The sequence below is a fragment of the Heterodontus francisci genome, chromosome 14 (assembly GCF_036365525.1).
Source record: "Heterodontus francisci isolate sHetFra1 chromosome 14, sHetFra1.hap1, whole genome shotgun sequence".
Lineage (NCBI taxonomy): Eukaryota > Metazoa > Chordata > Chondrichthyes > Heterodontiformes > Heterodontidae > Heterodontus > Heterodontus francisci.
Window position 1 is genome coordinate 56477100 of NC_090384.1, and position 24357 is coordinate 56501456.

At 40.4% G+C, this 24357-nt stretch overlaps 1 protein-coding gene across 4 annotated transcripts in view; it reads left to right on the plus strand.

The window, feature by feature from the left end:
- Positions 1–5043: 5043 nt before the first annotated feature.
- The window catches only part of plekha7b (pleckstrin homology domain containing, family A member 7b), a 549182-nt gene continuing 529868 nt past the window's right edge, over positions 5044–24357 (plus strand). For 2 of the 4 annotated variants that reach the window (XM_068046273.1, XM_068046275.1), the window contains exons 1-3: positions 5044–5233; positions 5353–5429; positions 5577–5634. In XM_068046273.1, coding sequence (XP_067902374.1) covers positions 5151–5233; positions 5353–5429; positions 5577–5634 — 218 coding nt within the window. In that variant the 5' untranslated portion in view covers positions 5044–5150. The remainder of the gene's footprint in view (positions 5234–5352; positions 5430–5576; positions 5635–24357) is intronic. The other 2 variants (XM_068046276.1, XM_068046277.1) reach the window with 1 other exon arrangement.

The following is a 24357-nucleotide window of genomic DNA, read 5'->3' on the forward strand; positions in this document are numbered from 1 at the left end:
AGGGAGGGAAAAGAAAGTCAATCAGGATTCTCAATCCTATTCAATATCCAATGACCCAGCTGGAAAGTCCACCACATGAGGATAGTACTTGGCTGTGGTCCTCTCATGGATGAATAACCCATCAGCTCTCACTGCTGAGGCTCACACACTTAGTTTAAGTACCAGAGGCCAGCCAAATCCAAGCATGAGTCAACACTTTCGCAAGGGGAGGAAAAAGATTGAAACTCTGAAATGATTTCCAATGGCATTACCTCTAGGTTATAAATATAATGAAGCATGAAACAAGAAAAGGGCCTACTCTTGCTCCTAAGTCCTGTGTTCAACCCATTCCATCCACCTGCATGCACTATCTACCCCACAGATGATTCTATTTCACTCAAAACTTTCTGAGGGAATTGAGCAAATCTGCATAACATTCACCATTCCCAACATCTGCGTATTCAACCCTGACTTGTATCCTTCATAGATAACAGATTCCCTTTATTTTCATCAACATGGGAATCAATGGCAAGTATCGATATACCCTCCAATCATATTCCCATTCACCTTGAAACCACTGTTTTATAACATGTAATAACGATAAACACCGTTTAAATTTTTGACACAATTTTGCTTTGTTTTGCCCCAATAGTGATGTCAGTGCAGGTGCTGGCTTCGGGCAAGTCACTTGGTGATTTTGGAATAAAAAATCTTGGAACCAGTGAATGTCCAGTGTCTGAGTGGATCTTACCAATACCAAATAACTTGTCTTAATGTTTTCTATACTTATGATATATAAAGATCTCAGAGCAAAGGCTACAGGTTTCCTTTATTGATTGCTATTTGATTTAATGAAATTAAGAGAAGACTTTGCTTGCTTTAGTCGAGCTTCTTCAGATGAGCTCCCAGACCAGTGATTTCCTGTTCAGGGCTTAGGTGGAACAGGTAATATAAATAATAATTCTAAAATAAATGAAAGTGATAAGAGTAGAGTAAAAGTCAGAAATTCTGCATTAGGCACTGCAGGTAAAGGGAACCTAGAAGATGTAAAATAATTAAATCAGGAGAAAGGAATAAGAAATGTGTGAGAAAAAGAACATCAGAGCTGAAGGACAGGGTAGGGTGTGTGATTCAAATTAAGGGTTCTTTATACAAATGCATGGAGTGTAGGAACAAATTGAATGTATTGCAGGCACAAATTCAACTTAGAGGGTACAAAATGCTAGTCATTACTGAGTGATGGCTGCAAGAATGTCAGGACTGGGAACTGAATATACCAGGTTATAAGGTCTACAGGAAGGATAGGGAAACTTGTAGAGAGGGAGGAGTAGCCTTAGTGATTAAGAATGAAATTATTTCAATGATAAAAGAGGATATAACGAGAGATAAGCAGGTTGTAGAGACTTTATGGGTATAATTAACATATAGAAGATGATTTAAGACTGTAGTGGAAATTGTATATAGACTCCCTGATAGCACATGTGAAATGACAGAATGCTAGGATGGCCATTTGTCAGGTTTTATACTGGACAGTCCGATTTGCAGGTGATCTACCTCTGTCTGGTACCCAATTTGAACCGAACACATTATAGCCCAGTATTTTTATTTTGAAGTGCCCTGCCTCTAGGGAAGCATTTAAAATTGAAATTATTGGTCCTGTCTGTGCCTGTGAAAGACTGGTCCTGGGCCACTGTAGCAGCCCCCCCAAAGGTCCTATTGGGCCTATCTATGTGTGTCCTTATGACATCCTCACATCACTTGTGCTGTGATTAACATAGACATAGAGCCACACTGATGCACACTGCTTTCGAGTAGCTGCCATGAGAAGAAATACAACAGCAACCTAGTAAAAACTCTCCATGTCTGTCTGTGCCTTGCTCCTATTCTCAACCTGGATATTGCTGCCCATATAATGGATCGGGTTACTAGGCAGTCTCAACAGTTGTACACACAGTTCCTGATTAAAAGCATCACTTGAATTTTTTTTTAGCCTGCTTTAGCTCCTCCAAGCTTCATTATAAACTGGAAATGTGCAAGCTCCCCAAATTTAGCTCACTCTAATACACTGGGTTCATTGTGTAAAGTATTCACACTTGTTTGAGCAAATGGTTCGAATCAATAGTTATGATGAATTTATTTTAATAAAAAAAGTGCACAAATGCGTCTGTGCATGGGGGTTGGCTAGGGTGTCTGGTATTCTGTCAGTGGCCATCCTACAGAATGCATGAATTCAGAGATTAAACAAGCATGTAGTAAAGATAGTAAAGGTTTTAATGGGATATTTTAACTTTCATCTAGACTGGGATAAGCAGACAAGCTCCAGTCAGAAAGGTCATGAATTTCTTCACAGTTCTCTGGAGCAATATGTCCCAGAGCAACAAGACAGCAGGCCATATTAAATTTAGTAATGACTAATGAGCCAGATTTAGTTAACAGCCTGATGTTGCATGAACATTTTTTGACTAGCAACCATATTATGATTGTGTTCAATGTTGTTTTTGAAAGGGAGAAACCTGAAATAGCTACTAAGATTCTAGTTTTACTTAAACAGGATGAGACAGAGACTGTCCACAGTAAACTGGGCAAATCTATTAATGGGTAAATTGACAGCAGATCAATGGGAGGTGTCCTAGAAAGACCAGAACCAATTTATACCCCTAAGGGCAAGGGCTTTTCTTGCCAAAAAAAACATTATGAATGACAAAAGGCACAACATAAAACAAAAACAAAAAGCATACAAAAATGCAAAAAAAGCACAGATCCTGGTCAATGAGAGAGATAAAAAGAACAGTGAAGGTGACAAAAGAGATGGAAAGAGTTACAAAAGGGAACTATGAAAAGAAACTGGCAAGGGATATCAAAATAAACACGATTTTATTTTACAATTATAATAGGAAAAAGAGGGTGGTCAAGAGTAATATGGGGCCCTTAAAACCTAATAATGGTGATATTGTAAATGAAAATAAGGAAATGGTGGAATAATGGGCAGCACAGTGGCACAGTTGTTAGCACCACAGCCTCACAGCTCCAGCAACCTGGGTTCAGTTCTGGGTACTGCCTGTGCGGAGTTTGCAATTTCTCCCTGTGACTGCGTGGGTTTCCGCCGGGTGCTCCGGTTTCCTTCCACAGCCAAAGACTTGCAGGTTGGTAGGTAAATTGGCCATTGTAAATTGCCCCTAGTATAGGTAGGTGGTAAGAGAATGGTGGGGATGTAGTAGGGAATATGGGATTAATGTAGGATTAATATAAATGGGTGGTTGCTGGTCGGCACAGACTCGGTGGGCCGAAGGGCCTGTTTCAGTGCTGTATCTCTAAATAAAATAAATAAAGGAATTACTTTCCATCAGTATTTTAAGTAGAAGAAGAAGATACTATGCTGGACACACCAAGGAAACTAATACTGAATCAGTGACAGGGACTCAGCATAATTAACATAAGCAAATTAATAATAATGTGATGAAAATACTGGCACTGAAAAGTATTAAATCCTCAGGACCAGATGGTTTCCATCCTAAGTTCTAAAAGAAGTAGGTGAGAACATTGCAGATACCCTAACTATAATTTTCCAAAGTTCTCCTGATTCAGGAGCCATTCCTGTAGATTGGAAAATTGCATGTCACTCTGCTATTTAAGAAAGGCGAGAAAGAAACCAAGGAATTATAGACCAGTTTTGATGAAAGGTCGCAGGCCTGAAACATTAACTCTGTTTCTCTCTCCACAGATGCTGCCAGACCTGCTGAGTGTTTCCAGAAATTTATGTTTTTATTATTAATTACAGACCATTTAGCTTAAGATCTGCTGTCAGGAAGTTATTAGAGCCTATAATTAAGGATAGAGTAACTGAACACCTTGAAAAATTCCAGCTGATCAGAGAGAGCCAGCATGGATTTGTAAAAGGTAGGACATGCCTGATGAACCTAATTGAAAGTAGTAGACAGATGAATGTTATTTATATGGATTTCCAGAAGGTATTTGATAAAGTTCCTCATAAGAGATTGTTAGCCAAAGGTAAAGCTCATGGAATTGAGGGCAAATTATTGAGATTAGATTTGGGATTACGGTTAACATTGGGTTGAGGATTAGGGTTCCATTACCCACAGCTGGGCTCTGAGATAAGGACAAATTATACATGGGATCCAGGTTAAGCTTGGGAAGGCAGCAAAAAAATTTTTTGACAATGAATTTATTTTATTGAACTTGATAGTTTAAGTTTACTAGATAGGTTTTTCAGAATTTATCAGCTGATATATTTTGTGTCAGTGACTTTGATGCTGCCGTGGTTTCTTACTCAAGTGCTCATGCACTGCACCCCTCCTGCTGGCTACAATGCCACTCCTCTTCATAGGCAAATGCTGTGTGGTCAGGTCCAAACATTTTGGATGTGTCAACTGCTGTAAGGGCATGATGAAAGGTACAGGGTTGGTTGGGTTGGGGGGGTGGTAAAAATGCCAATTCTGGTTGACTATATTCCTGAAGGTTTCATTACTTGACTTCCTGCCCTGTCTATCCAATCAGCATTTCCCCATCTCTAATAATTTATACTCAGTAAACAAAAGTGTTCAAAGCATTTTTTTTAAATGCCCCTATTATTTTTCTCCAGGCTTGCTCGTAGTAGTGCCCAGAAAATTAATCTCCAATTCTTGGAGACTCCAGGACAGTCCTGGAGGGTAAGTGCCCCTTCAGAACAAAAGTCACTTCAACCATTATTTAAGAGAACTGGCAGTTTTGACATTTTACTGTACACTTCTCAAGAAACAATGTTCAGTAAGAGTAACAAAAAAATCAATATCCATCCTGTTATAATTTGTAGTAGAGGTTGATAAAAGAATTTGATATGTAATTGGATTAAAGAGTGATCTGATTCATTTGGTACAGTTTATCTAGTAACAGGTATGCAACACTAAACATTGCAGAATGGGTATATAATGACTGGTTGTTCCTTCGCTGCTGCATGTTATCAAAACATGTTCCCAGCTCCTTCTCTGCTCTGGCAGCTGATGCGTTAATCGGCGCTTGTGCCTCGTTTAAAGGGATTGACCTTTTTTTGGAGTTGTCATTTTCTGTCGGCGGGCACAAACCCGAGCTGTTCCTTTAATCCCGGCGCGTCCTTGATCAAGGGCCGATAATCCGGGAGACCATTGAGAGACGGAGTGAGTTTTCACGCCAGGATCATGGCGGCTGATTTGAGGCGGGAGACGCTACCTGCTCACTATTCTTACGGGGTCTGTGAGGATGGTCGGATCTTTTTCATTGAGTACGTTCCCCAAGAGCAACTTTCAGACAGTCTTGCAGCTTTTAAGCGCTCTGTGATTTCAGGTTGTTTGTAATTACTATTTTATTTGTGTGTGTATCCCTTTGTTTTGTTTCCCGCAGCGATCAAACACGAACCACCACTTGGTTACATCCACGAACTGCCGAACCTGTCAACTCCGGCCATATGATCCGATCAGGTGGGTCGAGCGAGACTTTAGTAACTTTTTTTTTGGTTTAAGCTGCAGTTCCTGTTTATATATTTATGTTGTAATTGAGAGGAACGTAAAGGTTCAAAGTTTCAGTCGCTGACTGGGGTTTCTCTCCCTCCATCTCTTTATTTCCAGATCTACCTCGAGGATGGGAGGAAGGTTTCAGTGAAGAAGGAGCCAGCTACTTCATTAAGTGAGTTATTTACTGGTGCTTTTTTTTTGCTGTTGCTGCAAACTTGTAAGACTCCGAGCAGGTGAATCAGGCAATAACCTATTTAGTTACCAGATCCCGCTTTGCCTCAGATCCACCTGTCTTGTTTCCAGTGGGTCTGCTGTTTGGTGGATTTGCTTTTTCTTTTAGAAAAAGGCCTTTCATTTCATATTGCAAGTGAAAGGACAAAGGTTAATCAGAAGGTGGAATTTACTCCCGGTTGTACTTACTATTGGGTGTTTTCTGGCTGCTGCAAATATTTAATGATTGCTGAGGCGATCATATGATTGTGGAATGTGAGCAACAGGTAATCACGTGAAGTTTTACAACCTGTGAGATTGCGAGTTGCAGTGTTTGAACTTGGGTTTGTGTCATTTCAAAACGGCACATTTTATTTGTGGCATTTCCTGGTATTATCGGTATTTAAAAAAATAAAATACAGCACCAGAGAAAAAGGAAAGCGGATAAATGTCCTCCCTTCTATTCCAATGCAAATCAGACTGTGTGCCTCGGTTGGGTGAAACGCCAAAAACAAAGCAATGTGCAAATTCACGACCTGCACAGCCCGCGTCTCTGATTGTTATGAATGGGGTTGGTATGGTGGGTAAAGAGGGAATTTATGAAGTGTGCAGGCTACTCCAGTGTCCCACTTATGCAGGCGATGTTAATCTTTGCTCTGTCGTTTCACAAATAAGGTGTTGTAATGACAAAATATATTTTTCCACGTTGCAATTTGTGTGGTTGCTATGGTGACAAGCAGCCCCTCGCGGTGAATTATTCAGTACCTAATTCAAATCGAAAATGCTTTCTTTCCACTTCCCAGTTTAAAAAAAGTAGCGTTTAAAAAAAATATATATATTCCTGGTTTTCCAAGTCTTGATTTTATATTTTGTATACGTGAAACCTAACGTGTAGGAGTGACTTATGAAATGGTTTCACAAATGGAAAGTGTCTGATGGTATATAATCTATTTACAACTCTCATTTGAAGCCTAGATCATTAGATTTTTTTCTGCACCATATTGGCTCCCTAGTAGTTTTGTAATGTAGAAAAAAAATCTAATTGGGTTTAAAAAGTTCCTAAAAACCATTGTTGATATATCTGACAATATGGATTCTTCATGAATCTTAAATACATGCCTTTTATGTTCTAAGTAGCGTGTTGGTTATTATTATTATTTATTAGAGATGCAGCACTGAAACAGGCCCTTCGGCCCACCGAGTTGTGCCGACCAAGAACCACCCATTTATACTAACCCTACAGTAATCCCACATTCTCTACCACCTATCTACACTAGGGGCAATTTACAATGGCGACTAGTTTTTTTTTCCACTGGTCGATAAACCACCAGGTTATTAACGGTTACTGTTTTCCTTTAGCTGCTGATTTGGAGATCTAGACATATGCCATAAGTCACTAGTGTCTGGGCCTTTGTGACAAGCTCAAGATTTTGTGTTGTTCACTATGTTCAGTTTCCAACTGCATGTGTTACCAAAGGGCTTACATTTGGTAGCTGAGGCAAATGCTTGCATAAATTTAATCTATGAAATTCTTCAATATCATTTTGTGGTGCAGTTATGGTTAGAATATTGCTTTCAAATACGACTCATCACACCTTCTCAAGGGCAATTAGGGATGGGCAATAAATGCTGGCCTAGCTAGCGATGCCCACATCCCATGAATGAATAAAAAAAACTTATAGCACCATAGGTAATAGGTATAAATTAGTAAAGGATGATAAATATCAGGAATGTTACACCTTTGAGGATGTTAAAAGTACATTTAAATGGATATTTTGTTAGAATTCCAGAAGGACATGCTTCAGTGGGACAAATGCCCTTTTCTCGTCCTTGACTTTCCTTTGTTGTAAGACCTATGGTTTATTTAATAGTTATGTAGCTGATTCAAAGTGCAGATGCTGAAGTAAATTTAACACGCAAGTTCTTTTGTGGTTATTGTACCATCTGAATACAGACACACACGTACAGTAAATATATTTTATTTTTGAGCAGGCAGCCAGCTTTGTCCTTGTGTGGTGTCCGCTGAAATTTTTCTGTCTGTGTGACTCTCTCAGATTGGCTCCTGTTGTGCAGGGAATTATGAGTAGCACAAGCTGCCACTGGTCTCCATTTTTAAACTGACGAGCATGGATAGGAAGCTAGAAGCTTTCAAACCCTTGAGGCAGGAGCAGCCTTTTAACCCAGGTAATGAATGTGTATGGTCAGTTGATGGAGAATGAAGTGGAGGAGAGAGTGACACAAATGAAGGTTTCTGGAGAACAAATTATTAGTCTTTGGGCAAAGGCTGAGTGAACCAGGCCCTTGGATGCAGTTAGAGACAGCATGGATTTGAATGTACCAGGCCCTGGGGATATAGATAGAATGCTGATTGATTGTCCTGTCTCTGTCCCCCTTGGTACACTTGCTGGCCTGACCGGTCTCTAACTGTGTCTGTGGGCTAAATTCATTTCATTCTCCTGCAGTGGCTCTGATAATCCATCCCCCAACGATCTTATCCTGCTTTGCTCTCCATCAATTGGTGGTCACATTCCCCAGGCATCATGAGATTGGAGAAATTCTGGCTGCCAATTAATGTTACAATGGTACCTTGTGTTGCCTGTAACTTCCCACCTACCTGAATCTCCGTTAACCAGAACAGTCAGCCAGAGTCACAAAAGCTATTTTAGTAATCGCTGCACGAGAAGCGTGAATGGGTGGGAGTGAGAAAACTGTCCATTTACCCCAAAAAAGTGGATAGTTTACATCTAATGATTTTTGTGTACTTTTAGTTTTTATCCCACTTTACAGGCAAAACATTGGTATTGAAACATCTGATTCCAAATTATTGATAAAAATCCTGATATCCAACAAAGCACAGAGGTTTAACCTATTCAGTTGTCTTGAAACAGTGGCCTTGGTCATATGGCTTTTATGCAAGACTGTTTCTTTAGTTGCATGTTTTTTGAGTTGTCAGTTAGTTGAAACTGTTAGCTTTTCTGTGTTTTGCAGGTATGCATATACAAGTGTATTAGTATTTTCATTAATTTTGAAAGTTGTCTTAAATCTTCATTTTACAATTCTTAAAACTTAATTACTTATGTTAAATGAGTTTGTAGAATAACAGATTTTAAAAAAATGTGCTGAGACAGATCTGCAGAGACCTGACTATGTTTTATTCAAACCGTGAATTTAGACTTGCGCATGGATTTTCTATGTGTAGGTAAGACTTCCTCATTAGATACTTGCCTGTCTTAAGTGTCATATTTTATAGTATGATGGCACTACAAAGTCCTGCATTTACCATATATTGTCCATCTTTAAATATTAAGTATCCATTACCTGTACCATTCTTTGGAATGACATATTTTCTCTGCAGCAGCCATTTTCACCAATGTGCAGGTTCTGCACTCAAACTCTCACTGTCATTCTTGGCCAGTGACCTTGTCTAACTCAGAACAAAATATGCAAGGCAAATGTGTGAGTAAGCACAATTTTTCTCGGAGAATGTATATAATACCCTTCCCAATTATTTTTTTCTCCCTCTTCTAGTTTCCATGGTTCATTTTTATTAATTGTGGATCAAAGTGTAGACTTCCATTCCATGCTACACCTGTCTCACTCTTACTGGTATCATTTGTACATTTGCCACTCTTTCCCTGGTGTCAGAGGTACACAAAAACATCCTGATGTATCTCCTCTAACTTTTCTTGCCTCCCAAATGTCATTGTCTTGATGCTTGAGAATAATATCAGTATCATGACTATAGGAACAAGAGTAGGTTATTTAGCCCCTTGAGCCTGTTCTGCCATTTAATATGATCATTACTAATCTGTGACTGGACTCCATGTACCCGCCTTTCCCTTAATAGCCCTTAGATTTTTGTTAGCTGAAGGTATTCAATGAATGGCCTGACGCTGGGAAGTTCCGAGGAACAAAGGGACCTTGGCGTGTTTGTCCATCGATCTCTGACGGCAGAAGGGCAGGTTAATAGGGTGGTGAAAAAGGCATATGGGACACTTGTCTTTATCAATTGAGGCTTTGATTACAAAAGCAGGGAGGTCATGTTTCAAGTTGTACAGAACTTTGGTAAGGCCACAGCTGGAGTACTGTGTGCAATTCTGGTCACCACATTATAGGAAGGATGTGATTGCATTGGAGGGGGTGCAGAGGCGATTCACCAGGATGTTGCCTGGGATGGAACATTTAAGCTGTGAAGAGAGGTTGGATAGGCTTGGGTTGTTTTTGCTGGAGCAGAGAAGACTGAGGGGTGACCTGATGGAGGTGTACAAGATTATGAGGGGCATGGACAGGGTGGATAGGGAGCAGCTGTTCCCCTTAGTTGAAGGGTCGGTTATGAGGGGTCACAAGTTTAAGGTGAGGGGCGGGAGATTTAAGGGGGATTTGAGGAAGAACTTTTTTACCCAGAGGGTGGTGACGGTCTGGAATGCCCTGCCTGGGAGGGTGGTAGAGGCGGGTTGCCTCACATCCTTTAAAAAGTACCTAGATGAGCACTTGGCACGTCATAACATTCAAGGCTATGGGCCAAATGCTGGCAAATGGGATTAGGTAGACAGGTCAGGTGTCTTTAATGCATTGGTGCAGACTCGATGGGCCGAATGTCCTCTTCTGCACTGTATTATTCTGTGATACTGTGATATTATCATCTCAGTTTTAAAGTTAACAATTGATTTAGCATCAATTGCTATTTATGGAAGAGAGTTCCAAACTTCTACCACCTTTGTGTGAAGAGGCATTTCCTGACTCCTGAAAGATCTGGGTCTAATTTTTAGACTATGCCCTTAGTCCTAGACTCCCCAACTAGTGGAAGTAGTTTCTCTCTATCCACCCTATCTGTTCCCCTTAATGCCTTGACTACTTCCCTCAAATTTCCAAATTCCAGGGAATACAACCCTAGTTTGTTTATTTTCTCTTCTAAGCTTAACCCTTAGAGTTTAGATAGCATTCTAGTAAATCCACACTGCACTTCCTCAAAGGCCAATATATCAGATTGCAACTGTGAGCTCACGTTTCTGTGCTCCATAGCTTTGTGTGCCAGAACTTCAGAATACTGCCTGCTGTGCCTTCTAGACCATATCTTGCAGAAATTCATTCCCCCTGCAAAATATTTTCTCTGTCATTGTTCTTTCTAAAACCAAGCAAGTTTGCCACAGTTCCTACCCAGATATTTGAAAAATATTTATTGCAGATTCCTGTAGCTCTGATATATTGTGACCTTTCAGTAACTTGTTTCTTCAAATAGGAATCAAAATACATTTTTGAAATGCTTTCAACCTTTTTGATGATGTGGTTTGTATTGGTAAGCTTATATTAACAAGGTGAGCTCTGAGTACCCCAAATGTAATGGGGTGGGGGAGGGGAAGACAGCTCAGCCCCAGTAGTTTGACAAGAGATTATGTTTTAACAGCATGCTCTATAAATGTGAAGTCTACAGATTCTAGAAACAAATGGATTTCAAAACCTGTTCCTTGTTTAGTGTGTAATTGTTTCAATAAACCTAAGCATTTTACTACAAGTTGGATATTGTTGAGTGATTTTTATGAAGCTGTTATATTCACCAGTAAGTAAATCATTACCAGATGTTCACTCACTGTCACTGTAAATATATGGGAGAGGTACTTTTTTGTACCTTTTTAGTAGCTTCCTAAATGTTTACTTGACTTGGGATTTTAAGTCAAGGGAAATGAAAATCAAGGATGTTTTCATGCAGTAAATATATTAACAACCTCTCCACAGGTTGTTCATTCATTGTCTCCATGTATTTTTGGAAAATAAAAACTCTGTTTAGATTCTGAAGCTTTGTGTAATGACTTGTAAAATGGAATGAATTCTCAACTTAAATGGAATCAGATAGTGAGAACCAAGTGTTGGGAGTCCAGGGGGATACTGCTGAATAACATGAGCCATGAATGAGGCGAACAATGTATGCGACATTGAATATTTCTGTACATCTTTCAGTCTATCAGCTGTAATAAGTTTTCTGTTTGGAAAATTATACTAGAACAACATAACTGTGCAGATTGGAATATAGGCAGTTACTAATTCAAAAACAGTAGACTTATGGTTTGCTTTTTATCTCTCTCATGGTGGTTTGGTTCCGTGGGTTCTGGCTGCTGTCTGGTACTTCACTAATGATACCAGACTTTAGGGGAGGGGGGCACCTCCTAGCTGAGCACAACTTGTGTCTGTACGTAATGTCTAGTCAACCAAAATTTTAGTCATGATCAGGAATGAAGCATGGTTGTGTTTTTGCCTGCTTTCTCGTCTGGGGTGCTGAGGCCAGTAATAGCGCCCATCTTAATTCAGGTAAACGCACTCAAAAGAGACGAGGATTGAATCCACGATCTGTTCCATCTGAGCTCTACAGCGTAATAAAATCCTGAATTCAATTCTCCATTTATATTGAGTTAGTTGATCTCAGACACTGACGGTCAGGGCACTGCAGCTCATTCACTATCTGCTACAATGAACTGAATGCATTACATTCAAAATGGAATAATTCAGAAACAAAATTTTTTTTTTTATTTCCAAAATATACTTTATTCATAAAAATCTGCAAAAATTACATTGCCAAACAGTTTCAAACAGCACCAAAAAATACAAACATTGCAAGGGAGATCAGTTTCCTTCTATACTATCATGAGTTTCTTCACAACCCTTCCATTTCACTATTGTCATGCCAATTACAGTTTCACATTTACAGCAAATGAAAATATCAACCATACAGTTCGAGGGGTCTCCCATGGATCCAGCCCCTCAGTTCAGCTTGGTGGGGGTCCTTACACTGTGGTCTTTCCCCATTGAGCCTTTGCTGCGGCTGCCCCAAGCTTTAGTGCATCCCTCAGCACGTAGTCCTGGACCTTGGAATGTGCCAGTCTGCAACATTCGGTGGTGGACAACTCTTTGCGCTGGAAGACCAGCCAAGTTTTGGGCAGACCAAAGGGCGTCTTTCACCGAATTGATAGTCCTCCAGCAGCAGTTGATGTTTGTCTTGGTGTGTGTCCCTGGGAACAGCCCGTACAGCACAGACTCCTGTGTTACAGAGCTGCTTGGGATGAACCTCGACAAAAACCACTGCATCTCTTTCCACACCTGCTTTGCAAAGACACATTCCAGGAGGAGGTGGGCGACCATCTCTCCCCACCACAGCCAATGCGGGGGCACTGTGTGGAGGGGGCGAGACTTCGGGTGTGCATGAAGGATCTGACGGGAAGGGCCCTTCTCACCACCAGCCAAGCTACGTCCTGATGCTTGTTTGAAAGTTCTGGTGATGAGGCATTCCGCCAAATGACTTTACAAAATGAACTTTGTATGGTGTGGGAAGAAACTGTTGTCTCTTTGGTGAGGTGCTGGACGGTGGTCACAGTACTGTACCGAACACCTTTAGGAGAAGATGGAAGAAGAGAAAAATTATGGAAAACTGATAATGTACTGAAATCACTCTTTAGTTTGGGAAATTCTTCCTTTATGTGTTTTTTAAAAAGATTCCTAGAACAATTTGAAGTAAAATGCAGTGGGTGAAAAATTGGTTAAGAATATGCATCCAAATGAAGTGGATATACAAACTGGGTGGTTTTATTTTTAATAAAAAAAAAGTCAACAGATGAAACTCTCTGCCGAATTTGACGATAAATGTTCTACTTGTAAAGTGTAAACATTAATCATGATTTATTTGGTTGGTTTTGAGAGGTTTCATTCGCAGGATGTGGGCTGCTGTTAGGAAAGAATTTATAAATTTGTGACGTAATTACATTGCTGCATGTCCTGCACTTCCATGCGGCTCATGTGGCCAAGCCATCTCAGGCGCCGCTGGCTCAGTAGGGTGTATATGATGGGGATGTTGGAGGACTTCTGTGTTGGAGATACGGTCCTGCCACCTGATGTCAAGGATTCTCCGGAGGCAGCGAAGATGGAATTAATTGAGACGTCGCTTTTGGCTGACATACGTCATCCAGGCTTCGCTGCCATAGAGCAGGGTACTGAGGACACAGGCTTGATGCACTCGGACTTTTGTGTTCCGTGTCGGTGCGCCATTTTCTCACACCTTCTTGGCCAGTCTGGACATAGCAGCGTGAGCCGCATGGAAGATGGCAGGATCCCCAAGGACACATTGTACAGCGAGCTCGCCACTGGTATCAGACCTACCGGCCGTCCATGTCTTTAAAGACATCTGCAAACGCGACATGAAGTCCTGTGACATTGACCACAAGTCATGGGAGTCAGTTGCCAGTGATCGCCAGAGCTGGCGGACAGCCATAAAGGCAGGGCTAAAGAATGGCGAGTCGAAGAAACTTAGAAGTTGGCAGGAAACAAGACAGAAGCGCAAGGAGAGAGCCAACTGTGTAACAGCCCCGACAGCCAATTTTATCTGCAGTGCCTGTGGAAGAGTCTGTCACTCTAGAATTGGCCTTTATAGCCACTCCAGGTGCTTCTTCACAAACCACTGACCACCTCTAGGCGCTTACCCATTGTCTCTCGAGACAAGGAGGCCAAAGAAGAAGAGATGTGCTGCACTGATGGCTCAGTAGCTATGTGCACCTCAGTCTTGTACTAAAACATGGAAAATCCCAAGTTCGATACTTGGTCTCAAATGAGTAATCAACACAATGTACGAATACAAACCAGTGAAGTAGTTTAGTTGGAAACTGGTTGACCTGCATGAACGTTCTGCAGTATTGCACAATTTTATATTGCCCTATTATAATGAAAATGTTTGGGTGTGTTATGAAGACCCACAGGGTACAATTGATATTTTGTAAGTTGTCTTGTAAGTGCAGAAACCACACTGGCTTTAAAATGCATTCCTTTTATTTCCTCACTGCCCTTCCCTGCTAATTTTCTCTCTTTCCTGGCATCCAGTCATGCACTGTGCAGTTTAAATGTAGTTGGAGACTGTGCAAGTATGAATTGTGATTATTGTTCTGAGAAGTGGATGACAAATCACATTATTGGAAAATTAATTTTTGAAGGAAATATATTTCCAGTGCTAACCAATTTCAGAATTTGATGTCACCATTTGTTTAAGAATAATTTAATAGTTACGTTTTTATTTGTTTTGATTTGAAACTTAGTCATTTGTATTTTTGCTTAATTATTTTAGTTACCTATCTTTTGGGGCGGCGCAATGGTTAGCACCACAGCCTCACAGCTCCAGCGACCCGGGTTCGGTTCTGGGTACTGCCTGTGCGGAGTTTGCAAGTTCTCCCTCTGACCGCGTGGGTTTCCTCTGGGTGCTCCTGTTTCCTCCAACAGCCAAAGACTTGCAGGTTGATAGGTAAATTGGCCATTGTAAATTGCCCCTAGTGTAGGTAGGTGGCAGGAGAATTGAGGGAAGGTAGGGAATATGGGATTAATGTAGGATTAGTATAAATGGGTGGTTGTTGGTTGGCACAGACTTGGTGGGCTGAAGGACCTGTTTCAGTGCTGTATCTCTCTATGACTCTATGACTCTTTTGATTAAAATGGTCTCCAACTCTTTGTGAATGAATTGCCAAGATATATATAAACCTCCTCTGAATCAGGAGTGTTGGCAATATAAAAAAAAAAAAATCACAGCTGTGACTGGTGATTTGATGTAATTATGTCCTCCCCATGTATGAACATGGTAAACTCTTTGCCACTCATTTAACTGTGAACTTGAACAGGTCAAAAGGACTGAGAGCCAGTGATGGTCTGAGAGTTGGGCTGCTGGTGATGTTTTTTTTAGCTGAAGTTATGTTACATTGTTTAACACATTACTAACTTCATTAAAATGGAAGTGTATTTCAAGGCGGGCAGCCATAAAGGCGGGGCTAAAGTGTGGCGATTCGAAGAAACTTAGAAGTTGGCAGGAAAAAAGACAGAAGCGCAAGGAGAAAGCCAACTGTGTAACAGCCCCGACAAACAAATTTTTCTGCAGCACCTGTGGAAGAGTCTGTCACTCTAGAATTGGCCTCTATAGCAACTCCAGGCGCTGCTCCACACACCACTGACCACCTCCAGGCGCTTACCCATTGTCTCTCGAGATAAGGAGGCCAAAGAAGAATTTCAACATTGTGCATTTTGCAAAAATAGTTGTCCAGGTTTCTGCCAAGGATGTCCCTTGCACTGCATTTACCTTGATAGCCCTGGTGTTAGCCACATCCTCTACTTTGGTATGAATGCTGCTGCTTCTGAATGCCCATTCTCTCTGCATCTTTTCTGCTCCCTGTTGATTTTTACATTCATTCCACCTGATCAATCCAACAATTTTTTTTTTTTTTAATTTGCTGACCTGTATGGAGCTTCCCTAAACTTTGGAAATAAGTCATCAAGTGGGATTAATTCCAAGCACCAGTAACTGTTCACTTTATTAAGAAAGAGTTCTGTAATATAAAAACATTAGAGGTTACTGCAGTGGTAGTGCCTTCAGGGCACAAATTAATCCAACTTTTTTTCTTCTAAATCCCTCCTGAGGATGCTGTTCTGACTCAGATCAGCACTGAGTGGGATCTGCTGGTCTGTATGGCTCAGTATGTATGGTGCATTTATCCGTTAAATTGTCAGGGGAGAGCTATAATCAAACAATTTCTGCAACAAAAACAAGAAATGCTGGATTCACTCAGCAGGTCTGGCAGCATCTGTGGAAAGAGAAGCAGAGTTAACGTTTCGGGTCAGTGACCCTTCTTCGGAACTCAATTTCTGCAATTGTATTATTTGGTGAATGGGACTACAATTAAGTAAACTGCACACCATCCCAGTCCAAGCCTTCTGCTCCCTTTGCAGTCTTTCCTGATCCACACAAGTAAGTATGTTTTTGAAGTTGAATCATGAGTCTGCTGAACGTGAATAATTTATTGTCTATTTTTACACAGTTCCCTAGATTTTGTAGTTGGTAATTCTTTGTTTATATGCTAAGCTTACTACTGCTACTGTCGCAGAGGTCATTAAAAAAAAAACAAAATTCCCTTTTCAAGTTTGAGTTTGTTTCCAGTATGAGTTTCTTCTGTGTTTTCATTGGAAATAATAGGCCTATGATTATGCTTTTAACTATGAAATTAATATAGAGCAGTTTATGCTCAACATTGAGTTCTAGCACTGTTTCACTGGAACAGTAAAGACTCCTGCAGCTGTTGCTAAACATTACTTCTGGTGTTGGGCTGTGGGTGTGCTAGAAACACACACTTTTTACTCTTTTTGTTCTGAGATTCTTTGCGACTGAAATAGCATTTTCTCATCACTATACTTGGGTTTGGGCAGTGTTGGCACATTCCTGTTAGCCCAGTGAGCAAAAGCACAGCCTGCTGTGATTTTGAGACCTACAGACCAAAAAGGTATCTGGTTCCATCTCCTACCTAATCTGAGTTTCTTTCTCTCTGCATGGAAGGCTGTAGGAGTACTACAATCAGTCTCCTTGCATCCTCACCAGATAGAAACAAATCCCCCTCCCCATAGTTCCCATTCCTGACTGCTATCTAGTGATCGTTGTTGGATAGCATCAGAGTTTGCTCTGTAGTCACAGACTGCCAAGATCGCTATCTCGAGTTTCACTTGAAATATGGCCACTTGCATGATATACCCAGATCTTTTGGTGTCTGCACAACCGTATGCTAGAGGGATAACATTTGGTAGGGGGAGAAAAAACAAGTTTTTACTTATCGCAATTGCTTCTTGAGTCAAAACACGTTTTCCCTCTGAATTATTCAATTCTCCACAGTTGAAAGTTCAGTGTGTTCGAGAATTTGTCCCAAATGTTTAACCCCAATGATGGTTGCTTGATGGTCCTCCATCCATATGAAGATCTAATCTATGGTATACAGACATGAAAAATAGGCTCATGATACTACTTCCATGCGTGACCCAGTTACATAAGCCAACCATCAGTTTACCTCCAAACTTTAATGATTTCCGGGCATGAAGCAAGCCTCTGATGTGCAGGGTGAATGGAAAAAATGTTTGAATTCAATACTTGCAGTGTTGTAGAAGAGCAACATGATTATGTTTTGTCACATTGACATGAATGGAGCCTATCAACTTCTCTTCAAATAGAGTACATAAGTTGAATGAAAAGTGCAATTTAGGCATCAGCAGTTTTAGAATTTTGCAACACAGAATGAAGCCATTCAACCCATTGTGTCTGTACTGGCTCTTTACTAGAAAAATCCAAAACGAATCTCATTGCCTTGTATCATCCTCCTGCTTGAAATATTTATCCATTGCGATGGTCTCTGCTTCAATCAATCCAGGCTCCAATAAACTTCCTGTGCAAATAAATTTCTCCGAACCCAATTCTCTGCATTGATGCTGCTCAAGTTGAATAGTGTATCCTATCAAGACTCATATCTAAATAATGCCTACCAAGTTTGGGTACCAGAGGACTGGTGCTTACCATTACCAGGAACAAGGAGGTGCCTCTGTACACATTTTTATCTGCAGGTGTTCTTGCTCACACCTGCTTGCCAAAGACTTTATACACCGATTAGTGCTTTTGGTTTTGTAAATGATTAAGCACTTTTATTTCAGATGGACCTTTTTAGGAGGGCAGTCCTGAAGTGGAAACCTGTGGGCTTATAAAATAGTGAACAGTATCGGAAAATGAAATCCAGATTATTTTGTTAAACTGTGCCATTATGCGCACTGGTTTAAACAGGCAGAAGGCATATTTATGACTGACCTCAGGAAGTTGTTTGCATGAACAGCACTCAAAATATGGAATAAACTCTATGGTAGGGTGATGGAGGCAAAAACTTGTCATTGAAGTTGGCTGCAGTGGTGGGAGGTAGGGGTGGGAAACTAGTATTTCCTAAATGAATGACTGAAGATTGATCGAATGTTGTCCCTATTCTCTCTCTATCTTGTAACCACCAAGTGCTGCTATTCTCTATGTGCAGCTTGCTACTGGTGATCTTGGAGCCTGTTATTGGAACAGTGGGGATGCACATTTTTCCAGACATCTGCTCTTAGGACCTAATGAGGCTATTGGGGGTTCAGAATCTGTCTCCATTATGGTGTGGTGTAGTTTGGGCAGGGTTACTCTGCTACAGCTGTAGGTAGCAGACTGTTGACATAAAAGTATTCTTTGCATTAAACCTCCTGGGATACCATTAGACATGATTACAAAAATCTTTGGAAACTGGAGTTCCTGAAAGTTATATCTTTGAAAGCAAAAAGAAAGAAACCCTTGCATTTATATAGTGCTTTTCATGACTGGATGTCTCAAAGCACTTTACAACCAATGAAATACTTTTGATGTGTAGTTCCTGTTGGAAGGTAGGAAATGAGACAGCCAATTTGTGCACAACAAACCCCCACAAACAGCAGTATGATGATGACTAGATATTCTGTTTTTTGTGATGTTGATTGAAGGACAAATATTGGCCAGGACACTGAGGATAACCTCCCTGCACTTTGTAATAGTGCCATGGGATCTTTTGTGCCCACATGAGGATAGACGGGGGCTCGGTTTAACGTCTCATCTGAAAGATGTCATCTCTGCCAGTGCAGCACTCTCTCAGTACTGCACTGGAGTGTCAACCTTGATTTTTTTTTTCCTCTCTCTGCTCAAGTCCTAGAGTGGGACTTGAACCACAACCTTCTTTGTTTGATAAATAAATAGTGCAACCACTCAGACAAAATATTCATTTATCTGTTAACAAAGTGTTGATTGAAAATAAAAAAAAATCCTGAAACACATTTTGCATCATGATGTTGCAGGAGATAATTGAAACTATAAATTTACAGTGTGTTTGAGAGTTGTGTCATACATGTCATTGAGCAGAAAATCCGATCGGGCACGTGTTCCAGATTGCTGTCCCGCAGCCTCCCCTTCCCCTCTCTCTGAAAATGTTGTGAGTGTTGGGTGAGGATTGGAAGTGTTTTAGCTGGAATGAAGACTTCCCACTGTCCAATAGCCTGCTGACACTCGTCAAAACTCACCTGTGAAGAATAACTAATTAAGATGAAGTACCGGAAAGTGCCTGTTGCCCACTGAACCAAAAAATCCATCAAGGAGTCAATATCTTAAGGAGGAGAAAGAAATAGGGAAGGTAGATAAAAGAACAGATAACTGGTGACCTGGGTTGTGTGTGTATTAATGTGCTATTGTTAGGTTCAAATCGAGTGACACTTTTTAAGCTCGTGGAATAAGAACCTGAATTTATACAGGCATGCTAAACCTTTACAAATCACTGGTTAGGCCTCTGTTGGAGTATTGTGTACAATTCTGGGCACCACACTATAGAAAGAATATCAAGGTCTTTGAGAGGAACTTCCATAGGAACTTTAAAAAGGCAATTGGACATATACTTGACGAGGACTAGTTTGCAGGGTTATGGGGAAAAAGCTGGGGTATGGGACTAGATTTGATATTCTTTCAAAGAGGCACGATGGCCAAATCATGGCCTCCTGTGCTGTACGATCTATGATTTTATCTTTAATGTAGTAAAACATTTCAAGGTGCTTCATTTTTAAAAAAAGAGTGAGACTCTGCGTAATTGGTAACACGTGAGTCATTATAATTGCCATGAATGACCGGGAGGTGTATTTGGTGAGCTATTTAGGGATTCTGAGAGAAAACTGTAAAAGTCAGCGTCACATAGTGGGTGATTACATCTATCCAAAACTCAGCTTTCTTCTGCTTTAGAATTCTTATCATTTCACAGGCAACTAGGGGCAGTCTGGAGAAGAAAGATGCATTATAGCAGAATGAAATTCAATCCAGCTTCTTTGTGAATATGTACTCTACATTATGAATGGCATGTTAGAATGGATCAGCATTTCAGTCAGCTTGAGGACGAAGGGTCGAAGATCTTTCGTGAATAGCACTGTTTTCAGATTTAAACCCCTCAAACGTAAATGGAATCGAAGTTAAAAATGTGTAAATACAAATTTCAATCCCCCAAATTTTTTCTGTTGAAATTTTTTGTTTCAATTGTAAACCCTATAGTAGTTTCAACCTGTTGAGTTTTAAACGCTCACTAATGCTATATAACTGATTATTTACATTATATAAGTTATGGTACATGAAAATATGACTGCAAAAAATACTTGGCCAAGGTTGATCTGCAATTTTAAATTCAGACAAGCCTCCCTCTTGTGTTGCATATTGCTCACATTTTAAAAGTTCTGCAATATTTCAGATGAGGCGTTAAACTAGGTCCCTGTATGCTTGTTCCAATGGATGTAAAACATCCCATTGCACTACTGGAAGAAGAGCAGGGAGTTTTCCTGCTGTCCAGGCCACTCTTTTTCCATATCAAATGCCACCAAAAACAAATTAATTTATCTTGCTGCTTTCTGTGGATCAATGCTGTGTGCAGTTTGACCGTTTTATTTACCTACATAACTGTGCCAATACTTCAAAAGTTGTTTTTTGGTGTGAAGTGCTTCAGTATGTCCTGAGAACATGCTGGACATGCCAAATACTATAGAAATGCAAGCTTAGTCTGTCTTTAGATGGGAACAAGTTTTGTTGTTTCTGTTGAATGAAGTACTTTAGAGGCATGGCCTGGTTTGGAGAAGGGTAGTAAAATGAGTGTGATTTAGACAGCTGGAGGCACTTTGGTTGTTACTGGATGCAGTTGCAACATATCAGTTGTTAGTCAAAACAGAGTACAATTTGAGAGTTTTCCCAACATTCCTAATTAATGTTCATAGCGAAAAAGCAGTTTCCTTTTTCAAAAAATGCAAGTACTGCAGATGCTGAAAATCTGAAACAAAATGCTAGGCACTGAGTAAATCGGGCAGCATTTTTTATTCTTTCATGGGATGTGAGCATCACTGGCAAGGCCAGCATTTGTTGTCCATCGCTAATTCCCCTTGGGACGGTGGTAATGAGCCGCCGCCTTGAACCACTGCAGTCCAGCTGGTGTAGGTGCACCCACAGTGCTTTTTGGAAGGGAGTTCCAGGTTTTTGACTCCGTGAAGGAACAGCGATATAGTTCCAAGTCAGGATGGTATGTAGCTTGGAGGTAAACTTGCAGGTGGTGGAGTTCCTATGCATCTGTTGCTCTGGTTCTTCTAGGCGATAGATGTCGTGGGTCTGGAAGAAGCTGCTGAAGGAGGCTTGGCGAGTTGCTACAGTGCATCTTGTATATGGTACATACTGCTGTGTGCTGGTGGCGGAGGGAGTGAATGTTTGTGGATGGGGTACCGATCAAGTGAGCTGCTTTGTCCTGGATGGTGTTCAGCTTTTTGAGTGTTGTTGGATCTGCACTCATCCAGGCAAGTGGAGAGTATTCCATCACACTCCTGACTTGGGCCTTGTAGATGGTGTGCAGGCTTTGGGGAGACAGGAGGTGAGTTACTTGCTACAGAATTCCCAGCCACTGACCTCCTCTTGTAGCCACATTATTTATATGGCTCGTCCAGTTCATTTTCTGGTCAGTGGTAACTTGCAGATGTTGATGGGGATTTCTGCGATGGTAATGCCGTTGAGGAAACAGTTCTCTGGAAGGGTTTAGAACTGAATTGACAACCAACTTGTGTTCTCTCATCAAATGTTCAGTGTCACCAGAATTTTTGCATTTTTCTTGCAGTTCCCCTGATTAGACTTGCCGCTGCCACAAACTGAAACTTGCACCCTTGAATATGCTGTGAATGGGACAGCATTTCACGGGACTAACAATGACCCTGTTAGTACAGCATTTTTGCATTGAAAGTTATGGAAGTTGTCCTCTTCACACAAAAAAAGGTAAAAATCACTGTACTTGTGAGATTGTATTGTTCACACACAAACTATTTATTTATAAATGATAAAATTATGCAAATGCAGAAAACGCAAGCAACTAATAACACAATACTATGTAGACTCTTTTTAACTATGTCATGAAACATCGGCCTGGATTTTGGAATCAGCAGCGAAGGAACTTTGCTCATCATTCACTCCACTGGTAGCTGCCCACAGAGTTTCTCTGGGCTTTTGAGTGGAGGCTTCTCATTAGATATGTGATCCAGTTCACTGCCCTCTACAGGGGGATCTGTAGTGTGTGAGAGTGAGGCAAACAACAGAATGGCTGGCGAGCCAATCAGCCTGAAGAAACCTTACTGAGACAAAAATGGCATGATTTTAACTCTGCAAGTAACTGGGAGGTTTTGAGTGAGTTCAAGTCTTGCCAAAGAGTCTCGGGTAGAAAGTATAAATTAGATTTAAATGATGTACAGAAAGAAAAATAAAGATTAGGAAAGAAAGATGGGATTGAAGAGAGGTAAGACACACACCAAAAAAGTTAAAAGAAATTTTTAAAAAAACTCCAACGCTTATTAAATTCTGACGGATGAGACTCTACACTTCTAAAATTAAATTTTCAGGGCCAGAGAGGTTAATTGACAATAATTATAACTGATCATATCATTAATAATTCACTTACACCTGAATGCACCAGCCTAACCTTTTCTGGAATGTGTAATGGGTAACTGGTGGAGAAGTACAGCAACTTAGGCTCTTACATTGATTTCAATGCCAACTCAATAGGCGAGATACTGTTATAGCACAGGGTAATTAGAACCCCAATCTCTGGATTTCAGTAATAATATAAAAGCAAAATACTGTGAATGCTGGATATCTGAAATAAAAACAGAAAATGCTGGAAAAACTCAGCAGGTCTAGCAACATCTGTGGAGAGAAAAATGGAGTTAACTGGCCTGATTTTTAATGCTGTGCAAATGGGTAATCTGGAATGAGTTAAAATCTCACACAATGGTTTAGGTTGATGAGTTCTGATGAAAGGTCGATCAGATTGGAAACTATTCTTACTTTCTGTATAGGTTTGTGCATATTTAACATTTTAACACACAGGACTGACCAATCAAACTTTACATGATTAGTTTTTCAGCAGATCGTAACATCTAAGCAATGGCTGACTGTTCCCTGACTAAGCTGATTCCAGCTAGTTTTATGCATTTTTCTTCCCTAACAACGAGTCAACGACAACTTGCATTTATATAGTTTCTTTAACTTAGTAAAACAGCCCAAGGCGCTTCATAGCGTGTGTCAATTTTGGGTGAGGACTGGACCATATATTGCGGGGCCTCACACATAAATAATGGTTACTTGGATAAGTTCCTAGAGTGATACCTGTCTGTGAAACCAGACACCAGTGAGGGATTCAGCGTCTCTGGGAGGGGAGAAGATTTAGGAAGAAATTTGCACAAAGAAGAATTCAAAAAGGTTGCTCACCTGAAGCACTTTGAAACAGGATCAAAATTCTTTTAAAATGCAAAACATCTTGAGCATGAGTAATACAGACTGGGTGAGTATGTACAGCACTGCTCATTTTCAGTGCATGATATATTGGATGCACGCTGGTATCCTATATCAGCCTGTACTACTGTTGGTATAGGATTTCAAATGGGCACAGAACCCTGGGTGATACTTTCACTGTGCTTGTTTTTCATGACCATCTGGTTTGGCAAGATACCAACGATGGATAAAATAAAATTAACCTGAGTTTTACCTCCGTCCCGATACCTTTTTTTGGTTTTGAAATCCAATGTGCAATATTATTCCTACGTGAAATTGTATTTGAATATCCATTAAATAAAAGGAGAAGGGAGCCTCCTCCTGCTCCCACAAGCAATTAAAAAAAAAAAGACTATAATATACAGTAAAATAACCTAGACAGAATTCTCTTTGTTTTTCTAACTTAATTTTACCACATTACAATATATTTACCTGAATCCAGTGACAGTGTAAAAGGCATGGAAAGATGAAGAAACAGTATGAAAAGAACAA